At 46.1% G+C, this 27637-nt stretch overlaps 1 protein-coding gene across 2 annotated transcripts in view; it reads right to left on the bottom strand.

The window, feature by feature from the left end:
• WWC1 (WW and C2 domain containing 1) overlaps nt 1-27637 on the bottom strand; it is a 154030-nt gene that overhangs the window by 61445 nt on the left and 64948 nt on the right. For both annotated transcript variants that reach the window (XM_068979817.1, XM_068979818.1), the window contains exons 2-3: nt 17726-17835; nt 9722-9925 (exon numbers count right to left, since the gene is read on the bottom strand). In XM_068979817.1, the coding sequence (XP_068835918.1) occupies nt 9722-9925; nt 17726-17835 (314 nt within the window). The remainder of the gene's footprint in view (nt 1-9721; nt 9926-17725; nt 17836-27637) is intronic.

Below are 27637 nucleotides of genomic sequence, written 5' to 3'. Positions count from 1 at the left end.
TGAAGCTGGGCTCACTGCATGCCATGAGGTCCCATTTCTGACCCGCTGCTGCCACAGACCTGGCTCTGAGTTTCCTACCTGCTGATCTGAAGAGGAAAATGGGCCCTGTGTACGACTCATGGTGTCTTTAAACACAACCCCACTGTTCAGGAAAGGGACAGGCACTGTTCAGGAAAAGGCCAGAGAAGCGTTTCTCCTGAGTCCTTAATCTTATGGTCTGAGCAATTTCATCACCTCCCCTTTCTGTTTAACGTCACTTGCTGGGACCTGGATTCTTCTGAGGCTAAAGAGGCTTATTTGGAGATTGCGGGCAATTTTCAGTGTGTGGAGTTGGAAGGAACAGTCATGAAGGGGCTGCTGCTCTGCTCTTTGGACCTGGTTTAAATACTGGAGTGGATCTTTTGATTTACTGCTGTTGTTTAGTTGCTAAATCATGTCCTGCTCTTTTGTGACCCCACTGACTGTAGCCTGCCAGGCTCCTCTGTCTACGGGATTTCCTAGGCAAGAATATTGGAGTGGGTTGCCATTCCCTTCTCCAGGGGATCTTCCCGGACCCAGGGATTGAACCTGTGGCAGATTCTTTACTATCTGAACCACCAGGGGGACCTTTTGATTATGCTTGTGCAGTGTGTGATCAGTTGCATCCAACTCTTCGTGACCACATGGACTGAAGCCCACCAGGTGCCTCTGTCTGTGGGATTTCTCAGGCAAGAACACTGGAGTAGGTTGCCATTTCATTGTCCAGGGGATCTTCCCGACCCAGGGAACAAAACCACACCTCTTGCATCTCCTGCATCGGCAGGTGGATTCTTTACCACTCCACCACCGGGGAAACCTCTGATTATGCTTTAGGAAAGTTAAGATGAAACACTGGGAAGTCTGGGAAATAAAATTGTTCTGCGTAGAAACTGACAAGATGTCCTGCACCATGGGCAGCATTTCGCCTCTGCTGAGTTTGGAACGATGGTGATGATGAGGATGACGGTGACTGAGCCTGGACTTTCTCAGAAGAGATGAGTGGCAGGAACACCTGGATAGGAAGGACCTAACAGCCCTTGTTGTGAGCATGGAACAGGAATACATGTTTTGTTTCCAGTTTGACGCTTTCACTTCCTGTGCTCTAACTCCTTTAACTCCGCTGGAATTGGGAGTTTCAAGGGAGAGACCTGGTGGGATACAAAGCTGGAAACACTGACTTAGGCAATTGCCCAGATAGTCACTTTCGGACAAAATTTTAAGGTCATTGACAATCTTTGTTACCCACTGATGGTTAGTAAAAACATGGTGTAAAGATGAGCGTCATCAGTGAGGAAACAAGATACACCGAAAAAGAAGTGTGCCTGTTCTGTGAGCACCCGATCCTGCAACCGGCCTGTTTACCCAAGCTGCTGGGCTTGGCCTTCACCGGGGGAAGTGTTAAGGGGAGCGTGGTAGCAGCCTGGGAGAGCCCATGAAACACGGCCAGTCCTGACCCTAACAACAGAGGGTGGCTGTGGGGACCAGTGCTGCCAGGGCAGATTGTGGAAGGCAGGAGTTCTTCCAAGGGAACACTCAGAAACCCTCAAGGGAGAACCTGAGAAGGATGAGACTCTGCCAAGGGGCCACCAGGGGCTGGAATTATCACCCTCGAGAATCACTGTGACATGTACTGTTTCTGTCCAAAGCTGCAGAAATAGGATGTGGCTTGTTATTTTTTAAGCTATCTTTTTGTTGAAGTAAAAAAGTACATATAGGAGTGGAAAAGCACACACATCATATATGTGCAGCTTGGTGGACTTTCACAAAAGAAACGCACTCAAGTGACCAGCACTCCAATCAAGACCAGCACTCCAATCAAGAAACAGGTCATGAGCTTCCTTTCTGTGTCCGGGTCCCCTCAGTTACTCACAACAAAAGAATCTCATATTCAAACAGGACCGTAGAGATTGCCTTTAAGATCACATCTTTTTCTAGTTTTTAATTTTTAGTTTTTTTCAAGTTATGTATGAATACTCTAACAGTCTATATAAAATGATACATATTTTATACATTCCAGATTTGCTATAAAAAAAGAGCATTCCCCAATGCGCTTATCTCACTAGCAAAAAAGGAACCATTTCAGCGGGTTCAGCCAGTTTCTTGGGCATCCAACCCTGTGTGTCTGATAATATGCAAGCATCACTGTTTCTTGATTTTTTTTTTTTTTTTTTCTGTTTTAGGCATCATGTATTCATTTCTCTCTGGAGGATGGAGTGTTAGGCTCACTCCCTTTCCCAACCCCTACCCTACACAGGGCACCCCCTCTCAGCTCCTCTTCTTCCTTACAGATAACTCTGGCCAGAGACACCTTCAGCGTTTGTTATTACTCTTACTCTGTAAACACTATTCAGGGCCCAGGCATGTAGCCAACTTTGCTTACTTTTTCTTTCCAGCACATTTTTGGGGTTATTTTTCTTAAAGTTAATAATTATCATTTTTTAGGTGTGCATCAGTTCAGTTCAGTCGCTCAGTCGTGTCTGACTCTTTGCGACCCCATGAATCACAGCACGCCAGGCCTCCCTGTCCATCACCAACTCCTGGAGTTCACTCAAACTCATGTCCATCGAGTCGGTGAAGCCATCCAGCCATCTCATCCTCTGTCGTCCCCTTCTCCTCCTGCCCCCAATCCCTCCCAGCAGGTGTGCTTACTTTCCCCAAATTTATCACTGAGCAACCTCACACTCGGCCAGTTATCTAAGTCTCCTCTCCCTGAGTTCCTTTCTTGGGCTCTGTCTCGCTGGGTGTGTGTCTCTATTCTCCCTGCTTGGCTGGCATCCTGGGACACCCCCCCCCCCCCCGGCCACCTCCACTGCCTCCCTCTCTCCTCCTTCCTAAATTCCATGTCTTCCCCCCTGTGATTACCTCCTCATTTTGGTAGAATATCACTTCCAGGAACTTCCTGAGAAAGGAAGCATGAAGGAAATAACACTTCTGGAAAACGTGCATGTAGAGTCAGACATGACTTCGCAAGTGAACAACAGCGACAACATCCATGATTAAAGGGTAGTTTTGCTGGATATAGAATTCTGGGGCAGAAGTTATTTTCCTTAAATGTTTGAAGGCATTGCTCCATTGTCTTTCAGATTTCCAGTGTTACTACTACTGAGAAGCCAGGAGCTATTCTGAGTCCTGATCATTTTTGTGTGACCTAGTTTTTCCTCTCTGAAAGCTTTTAGAATCTCGAATCGTTCCCAGTGTTTGAAGTGGCACAATGATATGTCTTTGGTGTGAGTTAACTTTTATCCTCTGTGTTGGGTGCTCACTGAGCGCTTTCAATCTCCTCTATCAGTTCTGGGAAATTTTTCTAAATTATGTCACTGATGCTTCTCTCCCTCTGTTTCTTCTGCTCTATCTGGAGCTTTCATTACTCGGTTAGAGTTCTTGGCCTGATGCTATTTTTCCATCTCATTGTATTTTTGTTCTGCTTTTTAGAAAACTTCCTCAGTTTTATCTTCCAGGCTTCCTGTGGATTTTTCATTTCTACTCTCGTAGTTCAATTTCCAAAGGCTCTTCTGTGCTCTCTGAACGCTCCTATTTATAAAATGTAGCATCCTGTTTTACTTTCACGGTTGTGAGCTTTTCTCCATGTTTTCTTCCCCACGCACTCTCTCCATTTCCTACAAGGCCTCCCCACTGCCAGGTGTTTGTTTCCTCTCTACTGTTCATGTAAGAGGCTTTCCATAGATCTCCAGAAACTCAGCCATCAGCTCACACTTAAACCAGGGACCCAAAAAGCTGGCTGGAGCAGGGTTTGTTGGAGATGGGTTACATGATTCACTGTGGGTTGTGTGGCATATAGGATTTATCTGGACTGTTTCATCCAAGAATCCTCACTGTCAGTGTTTTTACAACTTTTCTCTTTATTTTTAATGTTGTTGATTTACTTACTTTTGGCTGTGCTGGGTCTTTGTGGCTGTTGGCCCGTTCTCTGGTTGTGGCAAGCAGGGGGCTACTCCCTAGTTGTGGTGCTCGGGCTGTTCATTGCGGTGGCTTCTCCTGCTGCGGAACACAAACTCTAGGGCTCGCGGGCTTCTCTAGTTGTGGCGCACGGGTTTAGCTGCTCCCCGCCATGCGGGATCTTCCCGGACCAGGGATCGAACCCACGTCCTCTGCATTGGCAGGTAGCTTCTGAGCCACTGGGCCACTAGGGAAATCTCACCTTTTCTGTTTATATCCCTTTTCTCTGAAAAGAAGAGACTTAGATTCCCCAGATTCTTCTACTGTCCAGCCTGGCAGGCAATAGCCTGGTACTCTTCTGGGAGTCAAGTGGTACATGCTGGCTGGGGTCTCAATCCTAAAGTTCATGTTCACTTGAATACCATGTTTTCAGTATGGTGCACCTCAGTTTTGAATTTGCCTGGTATCCTGTGGTCCAGAGACTCTGTTTTACTCTCTCCTTAAAATAAACCTCCAATTTTCCATCAGGTTGGAGATGGGCACTGGCCTGGGTCTTGCTGATTTGGGGAAGAGATCTCGTGGTCTGTGTCTCAGGAACAACTTTCCTCTGGTCTTCTTTGAGGGCCTCCTTACTTCATTCCCATTCCACAGAGACAGCCACTGCCTCCAATTCCTGACGCTTTTGCATGTGCTCCAGGTAGACCAGAGGCCTGTTTTTTCTCACTGTCAGCCCAATTCCTCTTTTCTCTGGTCTATCGGGTAGCTTGCTATCTGTCCTTCCACCTTTAAGTCTCCACATTTTATTGCTGCCTTTTCCTCCAAGTCTCCCTGTCCTTGTGCATATATGCCTTAAAAATCTCTTATCTGATATTTTCTTAGTTTCAGGAATGAGTGAAAGCACGTAGGTGGTTCAACTGGCATTTTTAGCAGCAAGGCGCCCAATGACTGATTTTCCAAATGGGAAACCAAGGCCTGGAGGAGGAAGGAGCATGGTGAGGTCCCAAAGAACACAGCTGTCCTGAGCTCTCATCTTTCAGAGGATGGAAGAACCCCAGTGCAGCCCTCAAACCTTAGAATTTGACTGGCTGACTTGGGTTAAATTAAGAGAATTGGTTTTGAAGTCAGATGCTTATGGGTATAAAAACTAGTTCTGCCACTTTTTAACAGTGTGACTTTGCGGAAGATACTTTCTCTCTCCGGGCCTCAGTTTTCTTATCTGTAAAATGGGAACAACAGTATCTTGTAAGATTGTGTGTGTGTAGCACGGTTATTTGAAACAACATATGTACAGTGGCCAGCATATCGCCCTGCAGAAATTCAATAGATGCATGTTAAATGAGAATTCTCTCTCATTCCCCACGGGGTGGGAAACTATACCAGTGATGACAACAAAGCCTCCATCCCCAAGGCAGAGCCCCACCTGTAGCCAAGCCCTAAAGCAGTCAAGGCCAGGTGGCAAAACTCTCACAAGCCCTGACAGGCCATCTGAGTTAGAGGGAGGCATGTGACCTCACCGGTCTATCAACTTGCCAGAGAGCTTGACTTGGAAGGCAAACCTGGCTTGTCAAACCCTAAGAAAGTCATGAGGAACCTTGGGTCATGCCTGTTTCACTAGGATGCTTGGGCTGAGGGACACCCCCCCATCCCTTGCTGATCTGTACCTTAGAACTAGTGATCTGAGATGATTCTCTTTTTTAAACATTTTTAATTGGAGGATAATTGCTTTACAATGTTGTGTTCATTTCTGCTGTACAACAACGTGAATCAGCTATAACATACATATATCTCCTCCCTCTTGAGCCTCGCTCCCACCCCCATATCCCACCCCTCTAGGTCATCACAGGTCACAGAGCTGAGCTCCCCATGCTATACAGCAGCTTCCCACTAGCTATCTATTGATTTCTTCTTTAACATTCAAAGTGATGGTGTCTTTGAACCTGATGGAGCACTCAGTAGTAGCTCTTAAGTCACATGAGTCATATGATAGGACTGCCTCAATTACTTTCTATAAGGAATTGTCTTCTTACTGGACTTCCCTGGCAGCTCAGATGGTAAAGCCTCTGTCTACAATGTGGGAGACCCGGGTTTGAGCCCTAGGTTGGGAAGATCCCCTGGAGAAGGAAATGGCAATCCACTCCAGTACTATTGCCTGGAAAATCCCATGGACAGAGGAGCCTGGCAGGCTGCAGTCTATGGGGTTGCAAAGAGTCAGACACGACTGAGCGACTTCACTTCACTTCACTTCTATTCTTACTGGTTCCAGGGATTGGTTAAAAATCTTGGTCATTTCAATGCCAATGAATTGATAATATCAAATAAATATTGATATTATCTATTGTGAGCTTAAGAATGTGATAACTAGTATTCCAAGTGCAAACACACTTGTGGAAGGTAACACTATTATTATGTCAGTTTTATACTTATTTTTGGCCACACCACACAGCATGTGGGATCTTAGCTCCCCAACCAGGGATCAAACTCCTGCCCTCTGCATTGGAAGCACAGAGTCTTAACCACAGGGAAGTCCCTGTCAATTTTACAGATGAAAAACTTCATGCAGAGAGAAGCAGCATCACTTGTACAAAGTTGAGCAGCTAGGAAGTTGCATATCCTGGGCCGGACCCCAGCAGTCCAGCTACAGAGTCCACATTCTCAAAAGATTATGTAATGTATTTCTTATCAAGAGAATATTTATTGAGCTTTTAATACGTTCTAAGGGAACTGTGCTAAGTGATTTACCTAGACCAGTGGTTTCTGGATGGGGGCAATTTAGCCCACCCTGGGGCAGTGTCTGCACTCATTTTTGGTTATCGCAACCCTGGGTGGGAGATGCTATAGGCAGAGACCAGGAATGCTGGCACACAGGACAGCTCCCACTAAGAATGTGTCACTGCTGCCACTTGGTTCTTTTCCCCACCCTGAATTTTTATTTTGAAACCTTTGTATCTACTGGAAATTTGAAAGCATAATGTGATGAATATTGATAGATCCTTCACCTAGATCTACCAACTTTTAGCATTTCCCCACATCTGTTCTGTCTATCCCACCCTTCACTCTTATTCTCTCAGTCGGATGCCTGCCTGGATCATAAAATCCCTCAATAAATGATTATTAGGAAAAACCCCTCCCATATCCAAAACCATCAATGAGTCATTGACCTCACTTAGACTGACATCATAGTTTTTTCATTTACCATCCCCACGCCCACCGCCCTCACCATCCCGGATTTTTTTGGAATTAAGTTGCAGACATGATGTCACATGAATGTCTTAGGAACAGGACATTCTCCTACACAGTTACAAAGGCATTATTATATCTAAGAAAATCTTCCAATTGCCTGAGAATATCTTTATGGCTGCTTTCCCCTCCATCCATGGTCTAGCCAAGGTGCAAACACTTCATTGCACTTATGCCTCCCTAGACTTTTTTCATTTTGTAATCTGCAACATTGCCCCTCTTTCTGCTTTTTTCTCACAGCACTATTTTTTGAAAGTGTGTAGGGTAATTATCTTGTAGGATACTGTGCAGTATGGATTTGTCTGGTTGTTTCTTCATGAATCGATTGAGAGTAAACATTTTTTGTCAAGAATCCTCAGTGATGTTTTTTTATTGCCTCACAACAGAAAGTATACAATGTCAGTTTGTCTCATTATTGGTGATGCTAATTTAACCCCTGTGTAAGATGGCGGTGGCTGCAGCTCTTCAATATAAAAAATACATTTTACCCCCCAAAGTTAGTAAGTTATTCAGGGTGTGATACTTGGGGTCCCTGTATACATCCTGACCTCCAAAATAGGAAGGTCTGTTTTTCTATACATTTGTCACTATTTCAGACTACAGAACAACAACAACAAAATCTCTTTGAATCTGAATTTCACTAGGGATATTAACATCTCCCTCCAGGGTTCTGGTAAAAATAATGCCATGGACTGAACTGTGTTCCCCGGAAATTCATATATTGAAGTCCTAACCCCTATTGTAATAGTATTTGGAGAAGGGGGCCTTTGGGAGGTAATTAAGGTTAGATGAGGTTATAGGGATGGGGCCCTCATGATAGGATTAGTGGTCTTATAAGAGACAGCACAGAGCTTGTTGTTTTCTCTTCTCTCTGCCATGTGAAGACACAGTGAGAAGGTGGGAAGAGGGTCCCACCAGAACCCAGCTGTGCTGACACCCTGATCTCAGGATTCTAGCCGCCACAATTGTGGGAAAATAAGTGTCTGTGGTTAAAGCCACCTGGTCTGTGGTAATTTGTTATGGCAGTCCCAGCTGATTAAGACAGATTAAGTGCTGAAACCCTCATGATGGTCTCTAGGACATTATTTGACCTAGAAACAGCTAATGAGTATAATGCAGTTCTTTTCTATAATCTGAGATTCTGAGTTTTTCCCTGAGTTGCCAAGGAAAAGGGCAGGGTTGGGACACTGAGTAACCTATTCACTGTCCTCGTCCCAGACGAAATTTCTCAAAGTGGGGGCTTCACACAGGGGGAGTGTTTGGTTACTCAGCCAAGGCATGAAAACCCTGACACCATGGCTTAAAGCTGGCCCCTTGGCCCAAACTGCAGATGTTAGGGGAGAGAATTGTGTTTGTAACTTATCATCTCTTACCAGCTCTAAGACCCTGGGTATGCTATTAGTCTTCTCTAATCTGCAGATTTTTCATCTGTTACAGGAAGATATTAATTGTGCTCCCCCACAGAACTGTTATGAGAATTAACTGAAATAACATATTCAGACTGTAGGTGAGCATTTAGTAAGCACTCAGTAAACATAGAAAAGGATTAGCTATTAAAAATAGTGGCAGAAGACCAAAAAAAAAAAAAAAAAAAAAAAAACCCAAACCCCAAAACATCAGAAAAGGTCAATGGGCTCTTTGAGAGCTATGGATCTGGCATTTCCCTACACTGAGAATGAAGGACTGGGGTGCCTGTTCTCCTCCTGCAGATATGAGGGTGAACAAGGGAAACAGGAAATTTCCTCCACTAGGAAATACCAACAGATGTATAAGCAGATGTACTGTGATAGTGCTATGAACAAAATAAACAGCCATTACAGAGGCTAATGCTGGGGAAGGGCATCTGAGGATGGAGTTGTCAGAGGCAAGCCTCTCAGAGGAGACGACTGGAAGGGTGAGAAGGAGCCAGCCGTGCAAATGGATCAATAGAAAATTTTTCTAGGCAGGGGAGCAGCAAGGACAGAAGCCCCGAGGTAGAAAGGTGAAAGGCAGGCTAGGGAGCAGAATGGGTGTGCTGAGCACATCTAGATCCTAGTGACTGGGAGCATCAGTGGAGGTGGGAGTGGCTGGCAGGAGTCTGATCACATGGGTCTGTGTAAGCCATGGAAAGAGTGATGCGAAAAAATACACATAACATAAAATTTACCACTTTAACCATTTGAAACTATACATTTCAGAGGCCTTATATACATTTACACTGTTGTGCAGCCATCAGCACCATCCACCTCCAAAACATCTTCATCTTTCCAAACTGAAACTCTGTACATTAACCAAAAACTACCCCCGCTTCCCCCAGCCACTAAAGGGCTTCAAATAAGGAGATAGGTAAGTCAACTGGCATTCTGAGATGAAAAATGAATGAAAGGAAATGGAATGAAAATGGCAGATGAATCATAGCAAAGCGCAAGCAGGAGCAGGAAAAGGGTGGTGGTCTGTACAAGGAGTGGAGAGGAAAGAACCCAGGTAGATCTGAGAAGCATCGAGAGGCAACACATGCAGGACTCAGTGTGGCCGTTTCCTCTTCCTTGAGGTCATGCTGGTGGGGGTACTGGTGGTGGGAGGTACTCACAGCTGACCTGGGAGCCAAGCTTGTGCTCCCAGACGGCATGCAGCTGCTGATACTCCTGCTGTGCAAGCTCCAAGCGCTGCTGCTTCACCTGGTAGATTTCCTTTTGTGCACTCAGGGCCTCCTGGGCCACCACCAGGTAATCCTTCAGCATGTGCTCCTGCTCCCGCCGCCATTGTACCCGAGGATCCTCAATCTGAGTGGTTTCTGGAACAGACCCCAGAGATCCTAGATTAGCACCTCAAAAATGTCTGTTGAGTTGGTGGCCTATAGAATCTACCAGAGAACAAAAAGTATAATAAATATAAAATCACAATAAATGTAAATGGGTTAAACTTGCCTTTTGAATAGCAGAGACTCTTCATTTGGATTAAGCAAACAAACATACACAAAGAACCAGGATCAATTTCCAAACCTGCAGTTACTCAGAGAATAGCCAGAATGAACAGATATGAATTCTAATGTAAGACAGAGAGGTTCAACAATATTACAGAGGGTTAAAGTCATTCATTTTGGTAAATAGTAAAGGGAAATAAAATAACTGATATTTCAAAAGATGTATAGACGTACTGTGTCCACACAGTATGTAAATTAGAACAGCCTTCCTAAAGGGCTATCTGACAACGAAAATCAAGAGACTTAAAATGTTAATACCCTTCATCCAATAAATCCTCCCACAGTAATTTATTACAAAAAGTAATAAATTCAGGCAAAGATGCATTTGTATAAAATCATCTTCATCATAAACAAGCACTTATTTAATGTTTACTCTATGCCAAGCACTATTTCATTTACTTTGTATCTATTTACTCCTCTAATCCTCACATTAACTCTATAGAGAAAATTCTTTTATTACTCTGGTTAAACAAAAGAGAAAACTGAGACATAAAGAGGTTAAGTGACTTGCTCAAGGTCACACAAGAAATTCCTGCTCAAATACGTATGCTATATTTACACAATACACTAAAACAGCCATTAAAAATAATGTCTTTGGGAAAAAAAAAACAAACCAGAAAGGTGCTTACAATGAAAAAAAAATCGGTGTAAGTACTGAGGTCTCAACAGAACTGGAGATAATTTAGCAACTAAACAATAATAACAACTGGGTGCAAAATTGCATAAATAGTTTTGTATTTATCAAAATACATTTGTACATTCTCAAACAGATTATGAGGAAACAGCAAATTATCAACAGTAGATATGTCTTGTTGGTAGGATGCTTTTTCTTCATTCTTTTTTATTTTTTAAATTATGTATCCAATAAAAATACACAGTGATAATTTAGAAAAAAGTAATAGGACAAAAAAAATGTTTTTAAAAGGGTAGCTGGCAGCTAAGCAGATATGGAAAAGGTCAAAGCAATGTTAATGTCAAAGAATCAATGCCCATCGACTGCCAACTCCTCAGTCATTTCCCAGCTGGAAGGTGGGGTATGGGACGACTGACACACCAGAAATTATATAATCACAGCCATATGGTAAATTCAGCTTGCAGGTAAGTTTTGCTTAGCCCAAAGAACTTTAGTAATTTTGAATTGATTACTGGCATATAAAAATAAGGAGATTTTTAAAAATTCATGTTTAATTTTTTAAAATTGGAACATAATTGTTTTATAATATTGTGTTAGCCTCTGCTGTACAACGAAGTGAATCAGGTTTTCAGCGTTAGTGGCTCAGTTGTGTCCAACTCTTTTCGGATCAGGTACATGTATACATATAACCCCTCCCTCTTGAGCCTCCTGTCAGCCCCCACCCCCACACTCCAGGTCATCACAGAGCACTGAGCTGAGCTCCCTGCGCTATTCAGCCGCTTCACACTAGCGGTCTATTCTACACACGGTAATGTACACACATCAATGCCACTCTCTCAATTCATCCCGAGCTCTCCTTCCCCTACTGGGTCCACAAATCTGCACCTTTGCCTCTTTCTGTCCTGCAAATAGGTTCATCATACCGTTTTTCTAGATTAACAAGGAGATTTATACATTACAATCTTGATCTCTGGTTTTTCTTGAACATTCAGAAGATTTGGCCACCATGGGTCCACAATCTATCTGCGTCATTCACTTATGTCCTGTGTCTGGCTCCTGGGGAACTGAGTTAGAGCCTCCTCTCACAGGTCCTTTCACTCTCAGTCCTCCTGAATAGGCCCCAGTGAGCATTTCCAGTGAAAGAAAGAAGAGACAGGGAGAATGATCACAGAGGTAGCAGGGCCACGTTCTCACGCCTGCCAGTGGTCACTGCGTTACAATGGGCAGGTTGCTTAGCCTCTCTGAATCTACTTTTCTGATTTTTAAAGAGAGTAAGGTGCCCCGCCTCACTGCTTCCCTGGAAGCTGTAGAGCACTTGCACCCAGGTAAAGTAAACAGACAACGGTGAGAGTAAAGCCAACACTATTCACTGAGGCCAGTGTTTGAATTATCTGTGAATAGCTATTCTTCAAGCTCTCCTCCTCCCTTTTTCTGGGAAAGAAAACAAGGTGTGAAAATGGCCTGTTTGTCCTGAACTAATCACACTCGGAGGACATCCTCCCACGCCCAGCCCCTGCTATGCTCACTCTCCTTCCTTAACTTCCATCTCACCAGAATAGATAACTTTACACCAGGGCAGGTTCTTAGAGACCCCCTTGGTCGACTATTTATTTCCTTGTTTATTTATCTAGCTGTGTCAGCTCTTGGCTACATCATGTGGGATCTTTCGCTGTGGGCACAGACTCTCTAACTCTGGCTTGAGGGCTCAGTGTGGCACATGGGCTTAGCTGCTCCACGGCATGTGGGATCCTAGTTCCCCCACCAGAGATCGAACTCGTGTCCCCTGCTCTGCAGGGCAGATTCCCAACCACTGGACCACCAGGGAAGTCCTTGGTCAACTATTTTTCAGTTCTTGTTTTTATTAAACATGGACATAGCTGAATCATTCAGCATGTCACAAAATCAGCTCCATACAAAATCATCCCTTCATCCCCTTCCCCTTCATTCGCTCTCTCCCTAAAAGGTAGCTACTTCCAACAAACGTTTAACTGATTGAATACAACCATCATTGAGACCCAGTCCTCCTTCCTCCCCCAGGCCCCAAACCTCTACCTACAAATACACCGCCCCCTCTCCATACAGCTCACAGTTCACGGGCTTCACATACTCCTCACCCCACCACATGCCTGCTTTCTACATGCACCACACAAGCACCCATGTGACTAACACTACTGAATTCTCCAAGGGCTTGAATTACAATTGTCTTAAAAACAGCTGAACATCTGGAGAAATTCCAACCTTGTTGCTCTGCAAAGGAATGCAAATGAAACACAATGAAGTAACAGTTTAAACCTGTGATGAATGTATCAAAAGTAAAGAAGTGAAATTAGTCATATACTGATCAAGGCATGAAGAAAACAGTACTCTCATTGCTTGTAGTAATACAGATTGACTCGATCTTTTAGAAATATTATCAAACTAGGAAGAGCTACCAGAAGTCTCACAAGTGTCCACAACTTTTCACTTGGCAATCCTACATTTGGAGTGTGACTCCAGGAAAGGATCACAGAAGAATAAAGCAATATGCTTAAAGACTCTCCCTCCAGTGTTATTTTTTATAACAAACAAATGGAAAGAACCCAAAAGGTCAGTTGAAAGGGGTATTATGCTACACTCATTTTATGTGTCATAATGTATTGATGCATCTGTTTGATACATTAAAAATGGCAAATATGAAGACTGTGTAGCATCTCTCAAATATTCATGACATAGGGTGAAGAGAAAACAGAAAACACAATTTGATCACTGATTAAAACCATCTAATCATGATAAATACAATCAATGCAAGAACATGAAGCTACAATCATTGTAAATTTGAGAAATAAATGCCCACAAATTAACAAATAAATATTTAATAAATAAATGAGTACTCTCTTTATGCCAACAGCTCCCAAATGCCAACCTTCAGCCCAGTTCTCTTTTCCAAACACCTGATTCTTACATTAAACTGACCAACATCTCCTCTCAGATGGATAACAGGCATGGAAGATGCGACCCATTGCAGCAAACCCTTGTTCTTCCTTCCTAAACACATCACTCCTCTTGCAGCTTTCTCCATCCAATGGATGGCAACTCCATCCTGTCACCTGCTCAGAGAGGCTCCTTCATTCCTTTTCTTCCACACCCCACATGTAATCTATCGGGAAGCCTTGTTGGCTTCCTCCAGCCTCAGGCCACTTCTCACCACCTCCACCACTATAGCCTTGGTCCGGGCCACTGTCCTTTGTCACCTGGACTACTGCGACATTCTTTCACAAGTTTCCCTATGTCTGTCCTTGTTCCATTGTCTACTCTCAGCAAAGCAGCCAGAATGACCCTTTTCAAGACATAAAACAGATCACACCATGCGTCTGTTTAAAATTCTCCATGCTAAGTCACTTCAGTCATGTCTGACTCTTGGTGACCCTATGGACTGTAGCCCACTAGGCTCCTCTGTCCATGGGATTCTCCAGGCAAAGATACTGGAATGGGTTGCCATTTCCTCCTCTAGGGGATCTTCAATGGCTCCCATCACGTGGAATAAAAGCTTGAGCCCTTCAGGTGGATCACTGCCCCATCCAGGCCCTGGTACCACCTGGCCTGATGCCCTCCTCCCCACTTCCTCACAAATTCTGCTAAATGCACACCTGCCTCCCTGTCATGCCTTGAGAAGCAAAATGTGATCACACATTGGCATTTTCGCTTGATGAACTCTCTCTACTTGAAACACTCCCCCCACCTCCTTCAAGTCTTAGCTCAGAGAGCATTTTCTCAACACTGTCCCTCCCGTGCCACCCACAAACACACACACCACACCTCAGCCCCACGCTCTGCTTCTCCCTTTTCTCATAACCCTGAGAATTTAAAAATACACTACACAATTGGCTTACTTATTCTGTTTATCTTCTGCTGCTTCTGCCAAAATGAAAGCTCTATGAAGGCAAGGATCGGATCATTGCCATCTTGCACTCTCATGTACCCCATGCTCCCAGTACAGTGCCTAGAACGTTGTAGGAGGTCGATAAATATTTGCTGAATGAATGAATGCTTGATGGTGGATTTAATTTGTTGTTCAATTCTATCGTGTCTATAACTCTATAACAGTAACTTCAGGGGCTTTCCCTGGTGGTTCAGTGGTAAAGAACCTGCCTGCCAGTGCAGGGGACACAGGCTTGATTCCTGGTCCAGGAAGATCCCACATGCCACGGGGCAACTAAGCCCATGTGCCATAGCTATCGAGCCTGTGCTCTGGAGCCCAGGAGCTGCGTGCAGCTACTGAAGCCTGTATGCTAGAGTCTGTGCTCCACAACAAGAGAAGCCACCTCAATGAGAAGCCTGTTCACCACAACTAGAGAGGAGCCCCTGCAGCAATGAAGACCCAGCACAGCCCAAAATAAATAAATAAAATCATTAAACTAAACAAAACCGTAACTGCAGTCACTCACAGAGGATTGGTCCGAGTCCACAGCTCTGAATGAGTGGGCCTTGTGCATACCACCATTTGTATCACTGGCTCCGTCCTCTAGAAGTGGTACCCTCCATCCAATGAGAGCACCTTCCAGCCAAAGGAAACCCTGCAGCCTGACTGCTGGCAAAACTACCAGAGAGAATTCTTCCTTTTGTGGTTTTCATTTACTTACCTTCCTATACACACCCCCATTTCTGCTGCCATCCCCTCAAGAATACACTCTACCATTGCATGACACGCTTTCCATCTCTTCAACGACTCCCAGAAGCACCAGAAAATCCCACTCCTGCCATCAGATTTCAATGAGGGGGATTCACTCAGCAGTTAGAGACAGGAAAGGACTAGTGAGGGTTCCTGTACATCAGTGTTTAACCCAGTATACCATGCAGTCCTCCAAGCATTAGCCTCCTTCCCCATACACACTCAATTAGGCACATTTACTTCTCGTTACCCAATATGCAATCATGAGTGCTAATAAAAACCTTTGCTACCTCCAACAATGCAATCAGTGCCATTAGCTGTCTCTCAGAAACGCTCCTCTGCTTTGGTGCCAAGTCTGCTCACTCATCCATTTATTTAGCCATGCATTCATGCACATATAACCTTTTCTACGTAGCAAAGGTCAAGTACACACCTACTATGTGCCTTGCCAGGCAAAAAGTCTGGGGAACCTGCCCTGACAGGTACATGGTTATACTACAGAATGGTGAGGGGCACAGCAGAGATTTGACCAGGTGCCACAGAAACCCAGAAGAGGAAGTGGATGGAGAAGCCCAATTCCACTCCCAGGACGAATTCAAATCCCAGCCCTGCCATGCTTTGACTCTGAGAGTTGCGCAGTCAATTTCTATCTCTAAGTTCCATTCATAAGACAGACTTAATCATCCTAGTGCTTCCCAGGTGGCGCCAATGGTAAAGAATCTGCCTCCAATGCAGGAGACTCAGGTTCAATCCCTGGGTAGGGAAGAGCCCCTAGAGTAGGAAATGGCATCCCACTCCAGTACTCTTGCCTGGAAAATCCCATGGACAGAGGAGCCTGGCAGGGTCTCAAAGAGTTGGGTACAACTGAAGAGTCTTTGCACGCACACACAGACGCACCAGTGGAAGAACCAGCTCTTTCCCTTCTGGCAGGCTATAGTCCATGGGGTCACAAAGAGTTGGACATGACTGCGCACGCACACACAATCATCCTAGCATCCCATGGGGGTGTTGCGAGGATTGCATGAGATGATGCCTAATCAAGTGCCTTGTCCAGGACATGGCACAGAGTGCATGCTCAGGAAACAAGGGCTACTAGGATTCAGCACCCTAATCTCAACCTTCGGACATGTGCCACTGCATTCCATTCTCCTCTTGCCTGAAAGGACAAGAGGAATCCCACAGTTCAGAAGGCTGAGATCAAGACAGAAAAATCCTCTTTCCTCTATTATACATGAACAAATAGGGCAGCAAATTCCCAAGGACAAGAATAGTCCTGGCCAAGAAGGTGCACAGTGGATGAGGCCCAAGAACGTATCAACTCTTCCTGCCTGAAAGACCTCAACCTGGGTTCTTCCACCTGTCAGACAATATGCTTCTCCCCTTCTCAACCTATACTTGCATCAAAGTCCCAGAGACCAAGACACTAGGAATCTTCATTCTGGATCGGGATATCTGGACCACAGATACAAAATGAAAGTGGGCTGACTGGTGTGATGGGCTGGAGATACATACATACATCACTCAGACCATCCATTATAGACGCACGCTGTATGCTGCTGGGGACTTGCTTTAGGGGCAGTGGCTGCTAAAAAATAATCTGGGGACGACACAGACACATCTACCTTCTGTGAAAAAAATGTGTATGCATGAACCTCCCTCCCACCATCCCTGCCCTCTAGGTTGTCACAGAGCACCGTTTTGAGCTTCCTGAGTCATATGGCAAATTCCCACTGGCCATCTATTTTACGTATGGTGCATAGAAATCAATGAAAGTGAAAGTGTCAGTTGCTCAGTCATGTTTGATTCTTTATGACCCCATGGACTGTAGCCTGCCAGGCTCCTCTGTCTATGGAATTCTCCAGGCAAGAACACTAGAGTGGGTAGTCATCCCCTTCTCCAGGGGATCTTCCCAACCCAGAGACCAAACCCAGGTTTCCTGCATTACAGGCAGATTATTTACCATCTGAGCCACCAGGAAAGCCCTGTGGAAATCAATATATGTTAAAAAAAAAAAAAATATATATATATATATATGTATGCACACATGACTGGGAAGTTTCTGGAGAGATACACAAGAAATGGCTAGCAGTGGTTACTTCTGTAAAATTGGGGAGATGGGTTGTGAGACACAGAGTTCTAGATTCTATTTAAAACTCTTCTAAACTGTTATTTATATATGAGCATACATTATCTATCTATATCTACACTGACATCTCTATCCAACTCTGTGTGAAACGAAACACAATCTGGCTTCACAAGCCCCTGCTGGTAGTTCTTCCAGACGTGGGGGCTGGCCAGGAGGTGGAGGGATGGGTGGAGGGGGACTTACTGGTGTTGTGGTCTATGAAGTAATCCCCGACCTGTGGGTCGTACGCCTCTTCCCATCCCAGCGGCAGCTCGTCACTAATGCAGTCAGCGAAGGTGAGCGGTTTGGTGTACCTGGCAAGGGAGAGGAGAAAGAGACTCCGTCAGCCTATGGTCCCCAGAGAGCTGCATTCATGGCTGCCTATAGCCTCCCTGCCCCTCTGGGCTGGCCCACCAGATGCAGAAGCTCTGCGCCCCGGCCCCGTCATCCCCAGGAAGATGAACGCATATCGGAGCAACAGGATAAGGTCACCTGGGAGGGAGGCAGGGAATCTGCTCTGGTCCCAACTTTGCCACCAACTGGGAAGGGATGCTGAGCGAGTCGCCTGCCTTCTCTGGGCCTCACTGCTACGTCTCTGAGTGAGGGGTCACAGGGAAGGGCTCGAAGGTCGAGCCTGGCTTCTGGACTCAGACTCAAATCTCTCTCTGGCTTCTCCACTCGCAGGGCACTTGGCCCACTCCAGCCCCAGCCGTCCTTCAGGCTCTGTCCATGTTTGTCTTACCTATTTCCCCTCTGAAAAGCTAGCTCGCTGCAGCATCTAGAAGAACAGATGTTCCTTCCCTGTGAGTTTGGCCAAACGCAGCATTTTTTTTTTTTTTTGGCTTCCTGGGCTGGTTCCCAAATGCCTGTACCCACTGCTGTCCTTCTCTGTACAATCCAGGCCAAACTGATTTTTTAGCCATAACCACCCTCGAAGTCCCCACATTGGGACTTCCCAAATGGGGAGTGAGGTGGTGGTAAACTCAGTCTCGGCGACTATGTCAGATAGACAGACCACCCAACTAAACGGACGAAGGTTTGTCAAGGCTCAAAAACATCACAAGCCTTTGGTCCAGCACTTTAGCCAGCATGCAGGGAATCTGGAAACACTGAAGTCAGCCTGAGTGGCCCCTTCGGATGGCCCGGTTAGTTTCTCCCCATCACTGCATCTGCCAAAAATACACACACATAATATTCTCCCTGGCGTGCTGCAGTCCACGGGGTTGCAAAGAGTCGGACACAACTTAGCAACTGAACAACAATATTCTCCCTCTCCTGTCTGCTCCCGCCCCCTCCCACTTCTGGAAGACTGTTGTGCTTCAACACTCTTTCGACAGACTGGCAAACTGAGATACAATGCAACAGGAGGAAAGATGAGTGGGATGGGGTCTAGGATTCCTGGTCAAGAGCTTCCCTCCAAGCCATAGGAGATGACTCTCCTAGCCCATGCAATCTCCTCCTCTCTTAAACCCACCCCAAATTAAGCTGAAAGCAAAATATGTGCTGAGACTTCCCTGGTGGCCCAGTGGCTAAGACTCTGCGCTCCCAATGCCGGGGACCCAGGTGCAGTCCTGGTCAGGGAACTAGATCCTGTCTGCTGCAACTAAGACCCAGCACAGCCAAATAAATTTTTAAAAAAGAAAGAAAAGCAAAATGCGTGGGGAAAAAAGAAACAGTGAAAGAGCCCCTGGTGGATGGACCTAGTGTGTTCACATGCCACTATACATCCGGGGTCTGGTAGACTGAGAACACAGCCACCGACTGAAGGAGTGGACAGCACCAAAGCTCTGTTAATCATACCACTGTATTATGGGAGACAAGGATGAGGCAGAGGTCTATATGATATAAAATAGACTAAGCCCTGTCCAATTAGGATTCAGTAGGCATCACTTATTAGCTGTTTAAGTATGGTAACTTAACTGTCCCTCTCTGAGCCTCAGTATTTTTATCTAAAATGTGGGGATAACAACTCTCCAAGTTGTCAGGTTAAATAAAATCATGATTGTAAAAACATTTAGATCCTGGTGCGAATGAATGCTGAAAGAACATTCTTCTCCACTTCCCAGAAGGGGAAACAGAGACGAAGAGAAAGATGAAATAAGTCTCAATGTCTACACCAATGATATTCAAGCAAGGCACTCTGCCTTCAGAGCCCTTGCTGTGAATCAAACAGTTCCCTTGAAAGTTGACATCTTCAGCTGAGCCCCATGGAAAATTTCAAGCCACTGTCTTAAGAATAAAAAGTGAAGAGACGGGGAAGACACAGGTGATTTATTTAGGCCAGAAGGCCCTTCATTTGGGAGCCCTTATGCCAACCTGGATAAAGTTTCTAAAGTTTCTAAATCCGCCACTACCCGGAAAGCCCTGCCCACCCCAGGGCCAGGGCTTAATTACCAGCCTTGGACATCAAGAAGTCAGACCTGAAACAAATGTTAGCTACAAGCATCAGTCATGTACCTGACACTGGATCTCCTACCAAAGCTGAAACGCTGATTCCCGCCTATGGTAAACGTGGACATTGTGCTCAACAGGTATAAAGAAGAGGAATCAAGAGGACCCAATGTTATCCAGAGGGGGCAAGGGGAGACAGGAAGGCTTTGGGTTTGATATTCGGGCTTCCCTTAAAAGTGATCATGGAGAAAAAAACCAGAGGCCTGACATCCTGACTCCTACAGCTCTTCCATGGGAAAGAGAAAAGCTTCTATTGGAAGACTACACAACTTACAAGAAATCTGGACGGCAAGCTTCTCTGGAACAAATGCCAAGAGGGGGATGAATTATTCAGTGTGCAGGGACATGTCATTCAGAGAATCAGGATGAAGAGAAGCATTTTTAGCTGTACAAGGATTTAAATACACACACACACGTATATATACATGTGCACCCACTCCTCATCCCAGAGACAGGAACTGTCCATTTAAACCAGTCCCCTCTGGGAAACTGTGGGTGCTCCTCTGGCCTGCAGTGTTTCCCCTTGGGCAAGTGCCAAGAATGTGAGCTGGGAAGAGTTGTCTGCTTTCAGATGCAGCCCGGACTTGGGGGCTTGTCTGCAACTCACAGCCCCCGTCCTCTGATGACATGATTCACACCAATCCTGTCTGGTGCGGTCCCTGCCTCCAGGCACCAAGTCCTCGGTTGCTGAAAACCCAGATTGTGAAATCAAATGACCCAAATGCTGAAGGGGTGAGGGGGAGTGAGGGAGGGCGCCAAGAGAGAACCAGTTCTGCCTCTTCTTAATTACCAATCTCTGGAGGAACACAAACATTCCTGAATGTTTCACAACAGGCTCTCCTGGAAGAAGGGGCCCGGATGTGTTGCCTTGGAGACAGGTAGGGCTGTGTGGGATTACCTGTCCTGGAACGCGGGCCCCTGTCCTCTGTCCAGCTCCATGTCCCCACGACTGGCTGGCATTCGGTATTCAGACAGTGCGTCTTTTCTAAGGAGGCAGCTCAGAGGAGCGGAAAGCCTTCTGCCAAGTCTAACACTGGGTGGTGATTCTCTTGGGCCTGAAGAACGCGTAGCATATCTTTCATGTTCCTAGTGCTTCCCGAGCAATCTGAATGCTTCCCACAGTAACCTCTTTATGGCCAGCCAGCATGAGGCTGGCCCCCGACCGGGCTCTCACCAGGGCCAGCTGGGAGGGATCGCTTTCTAAAGGGCCCTGAGGACCACATGCCAAGAACTGTCCAAACTTTCAGCTGAACCTCTCCTCTCAACCCCAGGCACAATGGCCAGGCCGGCTCTTCCCGCCCTGGGGTGTTTCACACGCATGGTTCCCATAGCTCAGGACTGCACAGCTCCTGAGGAGATGCAGCCATCTCCGGACTGTGGCAGAGCCCCAGGCCACGCAGACCCTTGACTTCCACACCTGCAAGGCTGGGTTGGCTGGACGAAAGTGCAATCTTTGAAGCTCTCCTTTCTTCTTTGAATTCCATTTGGTTCAAACACCTTCATTCATTCCTTAAACAAATCTGGGGATGAAAGTAATCACTGTCTCATAGTTGGTTAGGAGGGCTGAGCACACGAACCATAGCAGAATCTGAGCAAACTTCCAGCTACAGAAGTAGACAAAAGGACCCTGCCCTTACAACCCTGGCAGGGAGACATCCCAACCAGAAAGTGAATCCACAGGATCATTTCAGAGATTTGTGCTGTTCAGAAAAATACAACAGGGTAGTGGGATTAAGTGGAAGGGTGGGGTAGGTTGGGAGAATCAAGGGAGGCTTCTTGGAGGAGGTGATCTTGGAGGGGAGACCAGATGGTGGGAAGCATCAGGAACAGCCAGTACAAAGGCTTTGGGGTGGGATGATATTGATGTGAAGAACAGAAAAGAAAGCCACATGTGAGCCACATACGTCATGAGTGATGGAGTAGAGATAGACAGGGGCAGATGCTGGGTTTTTAGGACTTTGGGGTCCCTGTTAAGACTTTGAGAGCCATCCTAGTGCTGAGCTGCTGAGGGTGACCCAGAGAGGCTCTCTGAGTCACCCTCTCCTCATCTCCTTTCTCTCTGCTTTCCATCAGTCCTCCAAGCAACAAGAATTTATTCCCTGGACACAATAGCCTGGCCCCATGCTAGGCACGACCAGAGCTCAGACATTTGAATAAGCCTTGTTTCTGCCTTCGAGAGCAGAGGGCCTGGCCAAGCAGCTGAGGCTTACCCTTACCCTGTGACAGTATGTATGGTGGTTATGCTACCTTAGGCTGCGAACCATGGGCAATGAGAGGATGCAGAGATAGTTAATAAGATGCTAGGTCATAGGCATCCCTGGCCGCTCAGTGGTAAAGAGTCTGCCTGCCAAGGCAGGAAACAAGGGTTCAGTCTCTGATCCAGGAAGATCCCGCCTGCCACGGAGCAGCTAAGCTCATGGGCCACAACTACTGAGCCTGTGCTCTAGAACCAGGGAGCCGCAACTACTGAACCCACGTGCCGCAACTATTGAAGCCTGCGTGCCCTACGGAGAAGGCGATGGCACCCCACTCCAGTACTCTTGCCTGGAAAATCCCATGGACAGAGGAGCCTGGTAGGCTGCGGTCCATGGGGTTGTGAAGAGTCGGACACGACTGAGTGACTTCCCTTTCACTTTTCACTTTCATGCATTGGAGAAGGAAATGGCAACCCACTCCAGTGTTCTTGCCTGGAGAATCCCAGGGATGGGGGAGCCTGGTGGACTGCCGTCTATGGGGTCACACAGAGTCGGACACGACTGAAGTGACTTAGCAGCAGCAGCAGCGTGCCCTACATCCCTGGTCCACAATGGAAGAAGCCACTGTAATGAGAAGCAACGGGAGAGTAGCCCCCACTCGCCACAACCAGAGAAAGCCCTTGCAGTAACCAAGACCCAGCTCAGCCAAAAATAAAAATGAATTAATTTTAAAACAAAAAGATGCCAGGTCCGCTGTACACATGTGAAAGAGGAAAGGGGTGGGAGAAGGGAGAGACTGAGAGGACGGGGCGTAGTCAGGGGAGGCCGGAAGAAGGAAGCAGTCCACGGAGGATGGTGGCCAGCTCCGGGGCTAATAAAGAGGCAGGGTAGCTGCTACCCACAAAGGCTGAGGAACTGATGCTGGGGTGAAACCCACACCCTGCCTTTTCCACAGCCACAGGCATGTCACCTAACCGTGTTAGGAGTTTCCTTCTCTGTGAAACTTAGAAGGTCCAATCTCATAAGGGTGTTGTGGGAATCAAATGAGATAACCCATGCAAAGTGCTTAGTACAGGGCCTGGCGTGTAATAAGCCCTCAGTAAATGTGGGCTGTTAACATGAAGAGCGGAGAGACTTCCGTCCTCCCCGCTGTGAGAATTGTGTAATCTTTCATCTTCAGTTTGTTGGATATGTTTGCTATCACCGTTCTCATCATCGCTGTCCCCATTTTTCATCTCAAGAGATATGAGTGGTGGTTAAAACTCACAAGCTCTAGAGTTAGCCACCTGGGTTGCAAGGCAGGTGGCCTCACTTACTCACTCTGTCCCGTTGGGCATGAACCCCTAACTTGCCTGAACCTGCTTCTTCATCTGTAGAGTGGGGATACTCAAAGAGTGACTACCTGGTTAAAATGAGCTATGCTGAGCCCCCGGCACACAGGGCTCCACCCACATTCACTTTCTTACCAGTTAGGTTTTACCTCCTTTTCTAAAATTAATTTTTTGGGGAGTGTATTTGCTTTATAATGCCGTGTTCATTTCTACTGTGCAGCCAAGTGAATCAGCTATATGTGTACACATATCCCCTCATTTTTCAATTTCCTTCCCATTTAGGTCACCACAGAGCACTAGAGTAGAGTTCCCTGAGAGGTTTTATATTCCTTTCCACGATGAGGCAAAAACCTGTCCATGCTAATAGCCATTAAATCCTGAACTGTATTCCACCACCTCCCTCCCTAGAGGAGCTGGGGTTGATTAAACTCCCTGGTTTTTTGGAAATTAAACCAGAGAAAGTTGAGGTGACAGCTGGATTGGCTTTGGCTCTCAAATTGTGCAGTCCAAAGAAAGCATTTACACCAGCAATTTCCAAGTTCTCTTTCTCTTAAACCCCTCCCTCCCTCTACTCCCCAGACACCTGTCTTGACATTCTGGTTATCCCACCCCCAGACTTCCTTCCTTCCCTCCTTTGGTTGGGTTGGTTTATCCAGACGCTTTCTCGCTCTGGACACTCCCTCCCATTCCTGGAATTCTATGGGGAGGGGAGGTTCCAGACTGTTCCCCCTACCCGCTCTAGTCTTCAACCCAGGCTTCAACAAACCAGTGGCTCACCTCCCCCTGATAAATCTAGCCTTCACTCTGCCCTACCCCCCACTGAGTTCTTGGGATCACGCGCCCCAGCCTTGGGTCTGTTTCCTTCCTTCGCCTCCATCCCCTGTCTCTCTGCCTACTCATGCCCAGACACCCTCCAGCTCACTGACACGGTGGTGACTGTGCTATTCCTCCAAATCTCACTTGCTGGAATTTAAGATTAAGATTCTGAGAAGCAAATTACGGGTTAGCAGGGCCAAGTCTGGCCTATAGATATGTTTGCTTGTCTACTATAATGTTGCACTTTTAAGAATGGAATTAGCCTGCCTTTTGAAGTCAGCCCCTCACTAGTTTCACACAGCCCCCTCTGCTCTCTAACGTGTTTCTCCTGCATCTTGTCTTATCAAGAGGCAGCCTATGTGCGTGCTCAGTTGCTAAGTTGTGTCTGACTCTTTGCAACCCCATGGACTAGACCAGCAGGCTCCCCTGTCTATGGGATTTTCCAGGCAAGAATACTGGAGTGGGTTGCCATTTTCTTCTCCTGGGGATCTTTCCAACCCAGGCATCAAACTCGAACCTCCTGTGTCTCCTGCATTGCAGGAGGATTCTCTACCACCGTTCCGCCCAGCAAACCCAACAAAAAACAGCACAGAGAAGTCATTAGGAGTACTTTAGAGCCAGACTCTCTGGGCTTTGACTGCCAGTGACCTTGGGCAAGATACTTAAACTCTCTTGGGCTCAGTTTTCACACTAGCAGAACAAGAGAAATAATAACATACTGATGGAGCACGCATTCTGTGCCAGGAATTGTTCTAAGCCCTGTACATATATTGACTCACTTGGACTTCATACCAACGCCATTCAGACCCACCTTACAGTGTTCTCTGAGGATTAGATGAGCTAATGGATGAAACAGCACTTTGGTACACAGTGTGTGCTCAACAAATGTCAGCAACACATTGTTATTTTCACTGCTGTTCAAATGAGGTGCCTGATGCAGGAGTATTAAAGAATGCTAAAACTGAATGTGATATCTGGGATCTGACAAGTCAAATCCTTGTTTCATTGGTGAGAAAACTGAAGCACAGAGAGAAAGACTTGGCCAGAGCCGCCCAAGGACCCAGTGGCAAGGCTGAGACTAAAACCTGGGGACCAACCTCAGGCCTACATCACTCGTGACACCAAGAAATCGAGTCAGCCTGGTGCTGAGTTTAGCTCCATTTGAGATGCAGTGATCACCTGAACAGCCCTCAAGAAACAGCTATTGGTAGTACTGCGCTATTATACTCAAAGGAGAATGATCGCTGGGCCAGAGCCCATGTTAAACTATGGAGTTCCCATTCATGGATAGACAAGGCTGGGACATGGGCCCTTCATCTTGCTTGCTTCCTCACTGAAGGGCAATTCTCTTGAACAAAGCACTGAGCATACATGCTCCCTCCTCATCCAGCTTCTTCAGCTCCTCTCATTTCCAAATTGGGAATTAGGCTAAAGAGGTTCTGGCCCTATAGAAAAGGCCAAGAGAACCAAATGGAATTCCCAGTTTCATCCTCCTTAGCCATATAATCTTAGGCGTTCCTTCTCCAGCTCTAAGCCTGTTTCCCCACAGGTCTAAAATAAAGCAGTCAAGAGAATCTGCTCACAGGGCTCTAGTAGTGTTGAATGAGTTAGTACCTGGGAACAAGTCAGCAGAGCCCTTGGCATATGATGCTGGGCAGGCATGCAGAGCTCTTCCTTTTTGATTTGTTTTTAAATTTTTTGCAAGATCTTAGCTCCCTGACTAGGGATCAAACCATATTCACCCTTGCCAGGGAAGCCACAAGAGCTCCTCCTTTATGAATGTAGGGCCCTGAGGGCACTCAACCCCCAGCTTTGCCCTTTTCTAGTTTCAAGAACTGGGTGTCCAAGGGGTCCTCCCGGGTGCTGGTCTCTCCAGGAGCTTCCAGTTCGAAGGACAAAGGCCACCGCCACCCTTCCCCGGAATGTGGCCCTTCCTGTTCCTTGAGTTCTGACCCTCACCCCAGCCATGCAGCCTGAGGAGCTGGTCCTTCCAGAAATGGAAATGGCCGTGAAGGGTTCTCTGGGATCCTGATCTGTGGCTCATTCCATGACTACATAGTTTAGGCAGAGCATTGGAAGGGGATCTGGGTTTCAATCCTGACGTGGCCACTAGATGAACCAGGCCCTTAGGCAAAGCACCGACCCTCTCTGGGCTTCCCATCTGCAAAACAAAGGAGTTGAAATGTCATGTTTCTAAGGCCCCCTTTATCTCGCCAGTCCTCAAAGTCAAGGGCATTGTGAGGTTGCAATGAAACAAAACATCTTACTGGACCATGTGTTCTAAGTGAAATAAATCAAGCCTTTTATCTTCACAACATTTCTGTGAGGCAGATAGAGCCACCCTTATTTGACTACCAGGAAACTGATGTTTCAGTGTCATGTTAATGATAATACAAGCTAAATCTCCCTGAGTGTTTACAAAGTACAGACACAGTTCAGGATCGCACACACAGACTCTGTCTCAGTGATTCTAAGCTGCACATTTAAAAATACATTTTAGCATCTCTGAGACTGGGATGTGTGTGAGCACTGCGGACATCTTTCAACAGTGTCAACCAGGCTGCGGTCCTGATGGAGCTGTCACTGCCCATGTGTGCACAGACATCAAAGGTGTCACGGGCTTGGGATGAAATCCCAGAGACAATAGTGGAGCACTTTTAACCCCTAGGAACCACATGGTTGTGGGGAAGGGTGGAGGAGGCAGTGAACAGACATGTTTAGCAACATTCCCAAAGCAGGCGTGCAAGGGAGGCTCCCTCTGCATAGTTGCCTTGCTGGCCACAGAGCCCAGCACCACAGCCTTTGAGCTGCTCTGTGGGTCCTTTAACAAGGCTGCATCACCAACGCTCAAGGGCATCGAGGACAAGGATATCAGAAGCACAGACATCAATAATTCTGAGTTAAAAAATGACTCCAAAGAATTTGGTTCAAAGTGAGAAAATGGATTAGGAACACTCGAGTTTTACCTTTTTTAGGGATTCCTTTTTATTTTTGTATGAAAAAAGCAGTATGTGAGTTTTAAAAAAATCTGAAAGATTTGAGAAGTATGAAATAAACATTCTAGTTAATTTTAAAACATTGGGCCATAATTTAAATGGCAGCATTTTTCCTTTCTTCACTAAGATAAAATAATGGTACATCTTAAAATCAGTGCTAAGTTGATTAGTGTTAATAACCCCAAGCTGGAAACAGTCCAAATGTCCATCAAGAGGGGAATGGATACACAGATCAGTACACGTGTACACTGGAATGTTACTCAGTAATACAAAGGAACAAACTATTAGCACAAACAATAACACAGATGAATCTCAGAAACATATTGG

The sequence above is a fragment of the Capricornis sumatraensis genome, chromosome 9 (assembly GCF_032405125.1).
Source record: "Capricornis sumatraensis isolate serow.1 chromosome 9, serow.2, whole genome shotgun sequence".
Classification (NCBI taxonomy): Eukaryota; Metazoa; Chordata; class Mammalia; order Artiodactyla; family Bovidae; genus Capricornis; species Capricornis sumatraensis.
Note: the sequence above shows the minus strand (reverse complement) of the source record. Positions and strands in the feature narration are given on the sequence as shown.